This window comes from Carettochelys insculpta, chromosome 2 (assembly GCF_033958435.1).
Source record: "Carettochelys insculpta isolate YL-2023 chromosome 2, ASM3395843v1, whole genome shotgun sequence".
NCBI lineage: Eukaryota > Metazoa > Chordata > Testudines > Carettochelyidae > Carettochelys > Carettochelys insculpta.
The window spans coordinates 48631926-48644537 of record NC_134138.1 but is presented as its reverse complement, the minus strand read 5'-3'; the positions used below and the strand labels follow the sequence as shown (position 1 = coordinate 48644537).

General features: G+C 45.0%; 1 protein-coding gene across 4 annotated transcripts; it reads right to left on the bottom strand.

Moving 5' to 3' along the window:
* Window positions 1-2267: 2267 nt before the first annotated feature.
* RBM12B (RNA binding motif protein 12B) lies at window positions 2268-8609 on the bottom strand. 4 transcript variants are annotated; one of them, XM_074986944.1, is made up of 3 exons: window positions 8574-8609; window positions 5733-5777; window positions 2268-5029 (listed from the first exon to the last, which is right to left on the bottom strand). In XM_074986944.1, exon 3 carries the CDS (start codon window positions 4998-5000, stop codon window positions 2916-2918), a length of 2085 nt encoding a protein of 694 aa, XP_074843045.1. In that variant the 5' UTR covers window positions 5001-5029; window positions 5733-5777; window positions 8574-8609; the 3' UTR covers window positions 2268-2915. The 4 variants fall into 4 exon arrangements, with proteins under 4 accessions (XP_074843045.1, XP_074843043.1, XP_074843046.1 ...); XM_074986942.1 differs by lacking the exon at window positions 8574-8609 and adding an exon at window positions 8344-8456; XM_074986945.1 differs by lacking the exon at window positions 8574-8609 and adding an exon at window positions 6798-8331.
* Between the last annotated feature and the right edge of the window lie 4003 nt (window positions 8610-12612).

Below are 12612 nucleotides of genomic sequence, written 5' to 3'. Positions count from 1 at the left end.
TGTTCATTCTTCAGTACAAGAATGCTGGCAAACCCCATATAACCCACATGAATGGTATACGCTCATCCCTCATTTAACGAGTACTTTACTTACGAGCAATCACTAAAACGAGGGACACATATACTTACCATTGTTCACTATGTGAGTGAACTTCCCCCAATTATATGAATCAGCCCCCAGGTTCCTGGCCTGGGGACACCCACAGCCCTGAGGCTGGCTCAGCTTCAGCCGCAGGGTTCCTGGCCAGGGAGACCCGCAGCCCTGAGGTTGGAGCAGAGATGGCAGCAGGGGTCCCTGGACAGAGGGGTGAGGAGATCCACAGCCCCGCCCAGCCCACTCCCAACACTCCCCGTGGCAACTCCCTGCACCCACCCCGCCCAGTCCCAACATTCCCCCAGCCCACAGCTCCCCCATGCAACTCCCCCCCCACCCCCCGCCCAGTCCCAACACCCACCCTGTCCTGTTCCATTCCAAATCCCCTGGCCCGCTGCACCTCCCAGCCCCAGTACCTCTGCTGCAGCTGGGAAGAACAAACCACCACCACCTCCTCCACCTGAGCTGCCTGTAGGTTTTAACCTTCCCTCCCACTCATGGCCCCAAACTGCCCCCAACCTTTAACCCCCTCCCAACCCCAGGTTCACTTACCTTTCAAAAGCAGAGCCACCTGCTGCCACTCCGAGCACTTGGAACCAATCAGAGACTAAGTGTATTTTAACGGTAATTTAATGTCCCTCTTACGAGTTTTTGCCTACGAGCAGAAAATTGGGAACCAACTGTGCTCGTATAGCGAGGGACAAGGGTATGTGGAAGGATCCCATACACGAAGTAGGCAGAATATTACAGATACTCAGGAGACATGTTTTAAAATACTGTAATAACCCACAACTCCATGTAGCTTAGAGCTGTCAGTAAGCATGCTTTACCTTGTACTATATACAATTAAAAAACTGCATATTAACAAAATTTTACAAAAGTAAAGTAGGGAATTCATGCAATAAAATGATACTGTGGGAGACTAACAGTCAGATAAAATACAGGGTGGACTTTTAAGCATCTAAATTCTATTAGATAAGTTTTGCAAATCTCTCCTGCAATTTAAACAGTAATGTTATTATACTGCTTTATCTTATAACACAAAATATATCACAATTGAAAATGAACCCAACATTTTCTGAACAAAAGAAATAAGAAGCAACCTTATTTTCTATTTCTCATTTAAATTTTAAAAGTAGTCATGTACCACCTAGAATAGTCTAAGTATCTAGATATAAAACTAAAGTTTTTTTTGTTCCAACAGGAAAAGGTTAGTAAATAACTGGGTGTATTGCCAGGTCTGTATACCATGGTCACTGAACTGGCTTGCCTTTGAGAATTGTTATAAATTCCAAATTATTCCTAATAATTTCAAGAATGGGGCTGTGGGATGCTAAAACCCACGTATCCTGCCTTTCACTCTACACCGTTGACAACATATTACGTTGAGACAAAGCAGATAATCCCAACAAATTTTGAGCAACATAGACTTCAGAGCACCTCTCAGCTTGTGCACCAATTAGCACACAGGTATATGCTACATAATCTTTGAACTCGTGTGGCGGGGACCAAGTGGCTGAGGAGGAAACAGTGTCTGGCAGCCTGAAAGAGCGCTCCCGCCAGCATGGAACTGATGAATGCCATGTGGGGACCTGGTGTGGGAAAGTAATTCTCTGAGCAGGTCTGGGATAGGGCAGACGTTCACTGGGAATGACGAGTCTACGGGGGTTGATTCAGCATCCCCAGGTTTTAGGTGGATCTCTGGTCCTGGCTTCTGTCTGCTGGCCCACACCTGTTGCTCTACTTCTGGCCGGGCTCCAAGGGTCCCAACTGCCTGGCCCCATGTGGCAAGATGCCAGAGTTCAGGCTGCAGGGTCTGACCACTGGCCCTGTGCAGCAGGTCCAACGGTCCAGCTACTGAGCCAAATGACCAGGGCTATGCTCCTGGCCCTACTCTGTGAAGGGATCTCTGGCTGGAAGGATACCAGACATAGGGTACTGCACAGAGTTTTGGGCAGAATTACAGTGGTACTTAACCTGCAATCCACACTGTAGACAGCATAGGCAGTCCATAAGTCAAGAAGTACTCGTTTAGAGCTAAAACTATTTACAAAGAGCAGTATATATTGAATATCCACTTTTTAACCCTCCCATGAAATCTGGTCAGCATGATTCTGGCCAAGTGTTCAGTAAAAGCTTTAGATGACAACGTGTACACAAATTTTAAACAGGTATCCATAAAATTGTAAATCCTTTTATTTTTATTTTTTAAGTTGCACAGCCAGCTAATACGAACAGAAAGCTAATTTTATGAAACTATCTTGAGATGTCCATGACCATGTGAAACTGAACAAGACTAAACAGTTAACATTAAGAAATTCAGTCATGTTTACATTTTACCTATTCTAAAATAGAGGGTTGAATATAGGCCCAAGGATATTCATTAATAAAGGTGGCACTGAAACTGTTGTTTTTTGACATATCTGTACAATCAAATCAACAAGCAATTCTACATTTTCAAATGATGCAGAATCACAGAAGCATGGAATGAGAGCAAAAACTAACCCCCCGCATTACAACTCGATGTTTGTATGTCTTAATATCAAGACATATACCTTGAAAGTCAATGGATAATCCATTAGGATTACTGAATTCTCCATCTGCCATAAAAACAAAAATGAGTAATCTAAGATGTCTTCTAAAAAGCCTTACAGATGTCAATTTGAAACAATGCAAAATAACTAAACATGAACCATTTACAACTTCCTGTTTATGGAAATATTTCTTCTGCATCTTCCAATAGCAAATATTAGTAAATAAAAACCCATCTTACTGCATCAATATTGTGAGGCCTAATTTTTAATCTGAGAAACACCCTCTCTTTAAAGTAAGCTTAGCTTAACTTTGCGTGGGCCAATTGGTCTGTCGTTTAGCTCATTAATAGCAGCCACTGCTTCCTCATAATTTGCCATAGCAACAATGGCATCACCAGAAGGTAATCCATGTTCATTATACTGTATAGAAACAGACTCCGGAATGACACTGTAGCCATAGAAAAAATCCAGAATTTCATTAGGAGTGGCTCTAAATGGCAAGTTCTTTAATCTAATAGGAGTTACATGATCAGAACCACCACCACTGAAATTTGGATCAGACATAAATCTTCCCTCAGGAAAGCCTCCTGTGTTATTGTTTCCATGTTCCATCCTACCAAATGTTTCGCCATCACCATCAAAATCCATAAAAGGTGGAGGACCTCTGAAATCTTCAGAAGGTCGTCTAATATCAGGAGGATGCCTAAAGCTCCCAGGATGCCCAAATGAGTGCATAGATTGTCCTTGTTGTCCAGTTGGTGAACCAGATGGACGGGAATGCTCACCTCTGTCAAAGGCCTGCGAATGAACCTGCATTTTTCCACTTGATGTTGATGATGGGACATTTATGCCAAACTCCTGCATCTGTTCCTCAGATATAAGTCTTAAAAGTACCTCTGTTCCCAAGAACCTTCGACGATTTAAACTTTCTGCTTGCATTGCCTGCTCTTCAGATTTAAATTTTACCAATGCTTCTCCTAGCCCAACTCCTTTGTCATCATAAAGCAAGTAGACATCGTCTTCATCAATAGCAAATCCTGCAAAGAACTTTTGCACTTCAACTTTTGTCACATCAAATGGAAAGTTTCTTATATATACGCATATCTTCGGGCCAAGATGCCCCTCTCTGTAACTTTTTTCTGAAACAGCCTGGCCAGGCCCATCTCTTTCTTGTGATCCCTTTTTCCCATACGATTCAATAAATTTCAACATCGATCTTTTAGAAATAGGAAAAATGTAAACAGGACGATTGAAAAGAAACATCCTATGAAATCCCAGTGCAGTTTCATAATCCTTCTGATTCCTGAACATCACAAAGGCATCTCTTGTCCTCCTCTGCTGCTTATCCAATAAAAGCTTGATTTGGTTGTTAGTCAACTCCAGCTCTTCAAAGAAAACTCTCAGATCTCTCTTCTCAACGTAAGTAGACAGGTTTCTTAAGTGTATATAAAATTCCTGGCTGGGAGGTGAACGAGAGCGTGTTCTGGGTCTCCTTGGAGGAGATCTTGAACCAGAATGTTTTCTTGAAGGAGTGTAGTTTGACCGTCTCATTGGAGAACGCTCCTTGCTTAAATACTGAGCAACCTCACCCTTCACGTCTACCCTGCCACCGTATTTAATCCACTGTTCTTCACTAGCTGGACTTATTTCTATAAATCTTCGACCCATGTATTGTCTATGATATTTATACCCTTCTAAGGCATCATGACGAGTAGCAAATTTTACCAAACCATCACCGTTATTTAGGCCATTGCGACGTTTTATGAAGATCACTCCCTCTACTCGCAATCCAGAAAAGAAAGCACGTATTTCGTGTTCTGTTGCTGTATATGGTATTCCATGTAGAAATAAATAAACATCATCTGAACGCAGTGGCTCCCTTCTTGACTGGTTATAGTTAGATTTAGGTATAGTTGAATCACCATGCCTTGTGCCGTTGGTATGAAAGCCAGATTCTGAGCGATTTGATGGAACATATCCAGATTTATTTATTCCTTTTGTAACAGATGCAACTAAATTTGAAAGGTTCCCAACACCTGATGGACCAGAATTACTACCACCTGTTCGTCTAGACCCAGACATTGTTTCTCTTCCTCCACGATCAAATCTTTTCCGGCTCATTTCTATTGTGTTTTGCATTTCAGTCTTGCTGCTGAGAAAGAGCTCTATGGGGGAGTCTTTGATAAGCCCTCCTGAACAGCTCATGGCACGTCGTGCATCTTCATCTGTTGCAAAGATAATAAAAGCCTCCCCAGTTTCTCCTCCAATAATATGCACTCCTCCATCAGGAATATTCAATCCCGAGAAGAAACGACGAATATCTGCAGGACCCGCAACAAGAGGAAGCCCCTGTAAACGGATGACTACAGCCATTCTGAGCTCAACTCACAGCAAAAAATCACCTGCAGACAAAAAGGTACACGATAGCAAGTCTTTAGTACTCGTCTATTACAGTATCTTAATACTTAAACTAGACGTGTTTAAGGATGATCCCTATCCCAGTCAGTCAAGATTTATGAAATCAAAAACTCTCTCATTCAAATCCATGACAATGTTGTAATAGTTAAGTACTCAGAACAATTAGCTTCTCCACCTGGATATACACACGTAACTGTCAATACACTCTGTCTTAAGGGCAACAAAATCCACATAAGTCACTCTTCTCACCATCCAAGATAAATAAGGAATGCCTCAAGTCCTTCATGGCATGGTTGCTATGTGCCAGAAATCTCTACCTGATACTAAGGACCAAAATCTTCTCTTTTAGTGTTAATGGGACACACTCCATCACAGCACTGAGAAGTCTATGTAGATGATTAGACAAAAAGAATATCTGCTTCACTGAGCATTAAGAGTAATTCATCAGCAATGTATTTAAACTTTCAGACAAGCTGGTCTACCAACTGACCAGTTCTGCTCATCAATGGGTATATTTATTCAGAGTTCAACGATGCCTCTTTCAAGTAATCAGGAAGCTAACCGCAGCAGCCACATGCACCCAGGATAGTAAATCCTAATTCCCACTCATAAGTGGGAGAGAAGAGACCATGCATGATCTTTGGAACAAACAAATCAGTGATAAGCATTAAGCTTTAAGCAGCTTACCTGTTTTTGCTGGAAGACCTGATAAATTCTGTAAAATCAACTTAACTGTGGAAACAAAATGAAACATAAATTAATGACTGATATTTGAATTTTGTTTACATATTGTGCCACGTCCATATCAATGGATAACATTAACAGCCAAGCACTGTCACGAAACCACAAGTTTCACTACTATTGAGAATTCCTTCCTTGTTCCAAAAAGGACCATGAGAAACATACTGCATGTCGACACAATGCCATGCATTTCATCTCTGCCAATGAATCCGTTTAACGAGTAAGAAAGAAAATTCAAATGTTATGGGTGACTTCTGTAAAGGATGTAAACATGCTGAGATCAACTGGTCATCAGTTGTGCCAGAATGAACTGTCGAAATGCAATACATCTGCCAGTAAGATAGAGGGAAAACCCTCTGTTATTTCAGTTCTTGAAAAGTGTAGAAATCCATTTCAAGATTACATGTCCAGTTCTTCTGAAATCCACCTGCTTTTGATGTGCACAACGCAACATGCTAATTACCACCAGTCTGATATTGCACTGAAGACAGACAACTGTATGAAAGAGCCAAAAATTCCAAACTGATTTCAGTGAGTACACAAATTTACTAACTAATCTCTTTTGCAAGGTTCCCCTCAAGAAACACTGAATGTGATCTGACAAGCTACAGGATTACATAGCACACCTATATTACAGAAACAAGGAAAAACTATACACTGAATTAGTCTTTTGTAAACAAGTGGTATACTTTAACAAGCAGTTTATAATTTGTTGGCATTCTTAAGAAAGCTCTAGTTTACCACAAATCTAAGAAACCTTACTGAACTCTCTGGTTCACTCACCTCAACTAACCACAAAACTTGTATCACTGCAATTAGTACAAAAAAGGCCAAATTTCTGCAAACTTCTAAACTGTCAATACTTTCTACAAACAACTGCCTAAAGTAGGAAGACTGAAGGTTTTATCATGACAGACGTTGGAATTCAGCTTCTCACATTTGTATATGCTATCTTCTCCACAGATGAAACAGCAAATGCCAATGAGCAAAGAAAGAATTCTCTAAAAGTACCTTCGTTTCTTGAAAAGTCAAGTCCATTTGCCCACTAAGTTATGCAGCATTCTGATGCAGTTTTCTAGCATCGCTGTGTTCCTATGACCAAAAATCATTTCCTAGTACTTTGTCAACCCAGGAGCACCTAGAGTCACTACTTCAGTCATGACAACTGTCAAGTTTTTCCATCATACGCCATGGACACAACATACAGTTTCTTGTACTTCAGCCAGACAAGTTAACTTCAGATAACCACAAAGTTAAATCAACATCAAGCTGTTCCACACAGAGAAATGCAAGGTAATCTAATAATTTTTTTTACTAATTGTTTAATTTTATTATGCCCTTGATTTTTTTTGGATGAACAAGTCATCAGATAGCTTAAAATGAATAACCCAAGAAAGCGATTTTTATAAACATACATATAAGCCCAAAACAGCAATAGAACGAGGCACTCAAAGAAGAGGCACTCAAAGAAGAGCAAACGTTTAGATAAACATTTAGGCTTCTGGAAAAGCCCTACATACTCACAAATTCAAACCACAAAGGCTTCAGTAGAAAACAACTTCCAAAGATTTTCATCACCTAGCAAAACTTCACACCAGGATCACCTTCACTACCAATCAACAAAAATCCAAGTTCATAAATCCAGATCACCATAACAATGGTGCTTACTCAGCACTGTATGATTTTCCATATCCAGATTCCATGCAATCAAATTCATGGTCTGGGAAGGACAACTGAAAAAAAGCCTGCATAAGCCAGAGAATGACATTAACTGAAACCAAATAACAAACTGAAGTGGCTGACTAATGTTTATGAATTTCATTTTTAAAAAACCCAACTAAGTGGGAAAGCAAATCCCTAACTTAGAAACTGGTAAAAAGTGAGCTCGAGAAGCAAGACAAGGCGCTTCCGAACCGATTCAGTTTCACTGTAGACATCACTCAGACTTTGCTCCAGACGGGCCCTTCGCGCACACAGAAGAAGGCTTCAGCACGGCGCTGCTATTGAGGAGAAGCTAGCAGGTGTCGAGCCCGAGCCAACGAGCGATCCCACACACTCGAGGCCTCACTCCGCAGCCCGATGAGGGCCACTGCCGGCACATCACATGACTGGGAATCAGAGCACCTTCCTCCTCCAAGCGAGGCACGACCCGGGCGCCTCCAGCGCCAGCCCGCTCGGTCGCCAGGATCCACCATCCAGAAGCCAGCGGGGCCCGGAGCGGTCGTTCCCCGCCAAGCCGGGAGCGCCCCAGCCCCGCCAGAGGCCGTTTGTGATCCGATCCTGCGGAAAACAAGCCCGAGCTCCCCGCAGCGGGAGCGGACAAGATGGGACAAAGGGGCCGAGAAGGGCTTATCTGGAGCGGCCGATGGGCCTCCAAGTGCGACGGCATCACAGAGCCGAGGCCGGGACTCCAGCGGAGCCCGCCTGAGCAGCTGGAGAAACCAGCAGCGTGTCCCCCAGCGGGCCGCAGCCAGCTCCCAGCGCAGACCCTCCGCCCCAGTGACGGGCGCCCGGCCAAGGGCCAGGACCACTGCCGCTCAGCCCGCTCCCCACCCACCGTACACGACGCCGCCGCCGCCCGCGACACGAGGAAGCGGCTCCCTGCAGAGCGCCTTGTTCCGGAGGTCCGGAAAGTCGACAGCAAGATGGCGTTCTCGCCCCTCTCTTTCCCCTTTCCCAACAGACCCCCGAGCCCGCACGCATGCGCGCGCCCCAGACTTCAGGTTAGACTGCACTGCACATGCGCGACCCCACAACCTCTTCCCGCCGGAATGATTTACGCCAGACCTCGCTTTACGCATGTGTAAACGCAACTTCTTACGGCTCGGTGTCCCGGCACCTTTTCAACCGGAAGTGACACATGTCTGTGCGTGACCTCCTTCACCGGTCGTCACCGCGTTTCATTGCGCATGCGCCACCAAAAAGCCGTGCTCAGAAGCCTTGATCTTGTGCCGGCCCTTGCGCTCACAATTGCGCATGCGTAACATAGCCTAGCTGGATTCTTTACCATCGTCCAAGTCGGCAGTGTGAGTTAGCTGTGAGTGCACATTGTCTGTTTCAGTTGAGGTGCAGAGTCTCGTGAGTATAATCGATTGTTCCAGTCTCTGCCTCTTGTTGCTGGGGTGTATTCTCCAATTCTGCCTTAGTGCTGCCTGGAATAGTATTCACAGGGGGTTGGCTGGAGACAGGAGTGATACATGGAAGAGGGCATGGAGGGTCATATGCCTGTCCTGCAAAAAACATCATGGGAGCAAGGGGCAAAGGACCAGCACTGAGCCCCATGTTGTAGGGTGCAGGGCAGACTGCAGGACTAGCAGGGGGCCTGGCATCACAGTCAGAATGAGGCCATGACACACTCCCTGCAACTTAGCCCACTTTGTTCTCCTGCTCCCCGCCATATCAGTCAGAAGAGGGGATGGAGGAAAGGGTGGAACTGCCCCCACCCCACACACACTGGTGGCAGGAAGTGCAGCAACTCTGAGAGGTGGAAGAGGAGGTTGGGGCTGGGTCTCTTTGCTTCCTGCTGCTGATGGTGAGCATGTGAGGGGCCCTAACTTCTGCTGCTGGAGCCCAATGCCTCATTAGTCCCTGGGCTGTGTTGCTTGTGGGAAGGGATGGAGTGGGGTGGAGCAGGTGCAGGAACAGATGGAGAGGAAGCAGAGTAGGGCTGGAACCTTAGGGGAAGGGATTGAGTGGGGGCAGGGTGAGAAGAGGCAGGGTCTGGGGTGGAGGGGGAGATTGTCCTAGATCCCACACTTGCTTAGGGGCAACCGTCCACTGTGCTGGGGTGGCACAAGGAGAAGTCACATGGAGGGCAATCATGTGGCCAGTGCACTCCTTGTGTCTCTCCCCAGCAGTCGCCACTTGATGGAAGGTGAGTGTTTTCTGGTTGGACAAGGCCTAGAATACTAGCAATGGTATCACAGGAAATTAATGGATTAGGGTGAGGTTCTCATTCATATAAGAGATGACTTAGGCTATGTCTACACTAAAGGAAAAATTCAAATTCAAGGGACCTAGGTCAATTTTATAAAGTGTCAGTCTTCACCATACATCTAATTAGGTTGATTTTAAGGGGCTCTGACACCTTTTGTAAACCTGATTTCACAGGGTGGAACAACAAAATCAATTTTGCAATGTCAACCTTATGCTAATGCAGTCACAGTGCCATTAAACACCCTGACCATGTCTGCAAGGTAAACAGCAGCTGCAGAAGATCTTGAATCCTGCTGGTTAGATTGATTCATTCTCAGCCTTAAGAGTCCAGGAGTGACCTTGTCATGGACATATGTTGTTCCATAGAGACAGACAGGCTTTCATTCTGTCACTATGTTCATTATTCCAACTAAAGATAAAAATGTTGCTAATGATAATATACTTAATATTTCAGCTTGATTGTCTTTCATGGGCACTGTCCTTGGAAGTAGGAGTGTCAGGAAAGGTGGGCTACCCTCCAGCTAAAGTGAGTCTTTCACAAATACAGAGGAGGAAAAAGACAAGAGTTCGTGGCTGAACACTTGGAAGAGGTGCACAAAGAATGTGTACAAACCACCCTGGACAGACAACATATGCAACAACGGAGGGACAAAATCATGAAAAAAGTGCTGTCCCTAATAACCAGGCAGACAGTGTTCATGGAGTCAATAATTGACCTCAGTAACACCAGATGCTCCCTGCTATTCATGCCCCATTTCAGATTTGCCTCCCCATATTCAGTCCTCTCCCATCAGGGCCCCAGAATGAGAGGGGGAAGGTCATGGACATGAATGCAGTCCACTCCCACAGAATCACTGCAAAGCAGAAAGCTCATATTCTACCACACGTGAGATCATTATCCCCTTGTTTTCCCTATACCCACCCCTCTGCCATTAGGGACCCATGAATAAAAACAAAGTAGGTCAGAAAAAGAGTTTTGCTAATTAGTTAACATGCTTTGGAATTGGGTGTGGTGGCACATGGATGGAGACAATTCATAGAGGGCAAGCTTACATCATGGGGTGGAAGCTATTTAATGGCAGAAGATTCAAGCACCTGCCCACGCTTTCATAAGCCCAGTTTTCAAGACATCCCTGGTTTCTACTGCACCTCTCAATGCTCCTCTGATTGCCTTTTTGTCTGGGTACTCAATTACTGGACAGGAGATCTGCCTCTGCCCTTCACACAGGCATGAAGTTTTCCCCCTTTGCCTCACAAATGTTATGAAGAATATAGCAGGTAACAAGTGGAATGTTGTCTTCACTGAGGTCTAAGTGGGTCAGAAGGCACCTGAACCTGGCTTTTAAATGGACAAAGGCACATTCTATCACCATTCTGCACCTGATCAATCTGTAGTTGAGTACCTCCTTACTGCAGTCCAGGCTGCCTATGTATGGCTTCATGAACCAAGGGATAAGTAGAGTCACTAAGAATCACTATGGGCATTTCCACATCCCCAATGATAATTTTCTGGTCTGGGAAGAAAGTACCCCTAGGGAGCTTTATAACAAGACCAGAATTCCTAAACATGTGCATCATGCACCTTCCCTGAGCATCCCACTTTAATGTCTGTGAAACCAACCTTGTGATCCAGTAACGCCAATAGGACCATGGAGAAGTACCTTTTGGAGGTTATGTACTCTGAGGCCAGGAAGTCCTGTGCCAGGATAGAGAGATGTGTTACATCTCTGGTCCCACCACAGTTAGGGAACACTATAGCAGCAAAAATGTCCACTATGTCCTGCACATTCCCCAAAGTTGCTGTCTTTCAAAGAAAAAGTTTATTGATTGCCTTGGCTACCTGGATGACAACAGCCCCCACTAAGTTGATTTCCCACTGACCAGCAGCTGTCTGGCATTGCAGACTTCCACAGAGCAATTGCCACACTTGTGAACTGTCAAAGCAAGTCTAATTCAGCTGTCGCAGTGCTTCAGGGCAGGAGACAGCAATTTGCAAAATTCCACAAGAGTGCACTTACATATGCAGAAGCCTTGCAGCCACTGCTCATTGTCCCATGCCTGCAAAATGATGCAGCCCCACCAGTCTGAGCTGGTTTCACAGGTCCAGAACCTGTGTTCTAGAGTGTACAGCACATCCAATGCTTCCACCAGCTCCATGTTCCTCTTCTGCTCTTGACATGTGGAAATGCCCCCCACCTCAAGGTACTCATCATCCAGGCTCATTACTTTCAGAGAACACTGCAGCCCAGTGTGGGAAGTCATCATAAAGCACTTCACAGAAGATTGAAGCTTCCCTGGATCCATGTTATCCTTGTAACGATGTGTGGCAGGCACTGTAAAACCATTGTGAGAATTCCCTTTCCTGTTTTTTGTTTTTCTCTAGGAAGTGGGGGAAATGTACTCTGATGATGACGACATAAGACACCCAGAACACTTGTGGTGACCCCCCCCCGCATTAAGACACAAGCTCAGAAATCCAAAATGCAACAGGGCTGCAGGAACTGTGGGATAGGTACCCACAATGCACTGCTGCCACACTAACTTAGGCAATTTAATGGGGTATGACAAAGTCACACTCATTCCTGGGCTTCTGGCCTCTATTCAGTTCACTGGTTCCACTTGCCCTTGCTGGGGTGAGGGGTAGTCTGAGGGGAACCCAGTCCCCTACCCATTTGTGCCAGGTTCTGGCCCAAGGACCCTATGCAGCTGCTACTAGGAAGGGCTGATTCCTTTAGCCTTTGGTACAGCAGCTCTTCCCCAGACAATTCCCCTGGTACCTTCTGCAGGCTGCAGTAGTCGTAAGTCCTCCCTCATGACCTGCTCTGGCTGGGTGACCAGTTCTACCCAACCTGTGTTTGAGCCCACAGCTACCAGGGCTAGGAAGTCCACA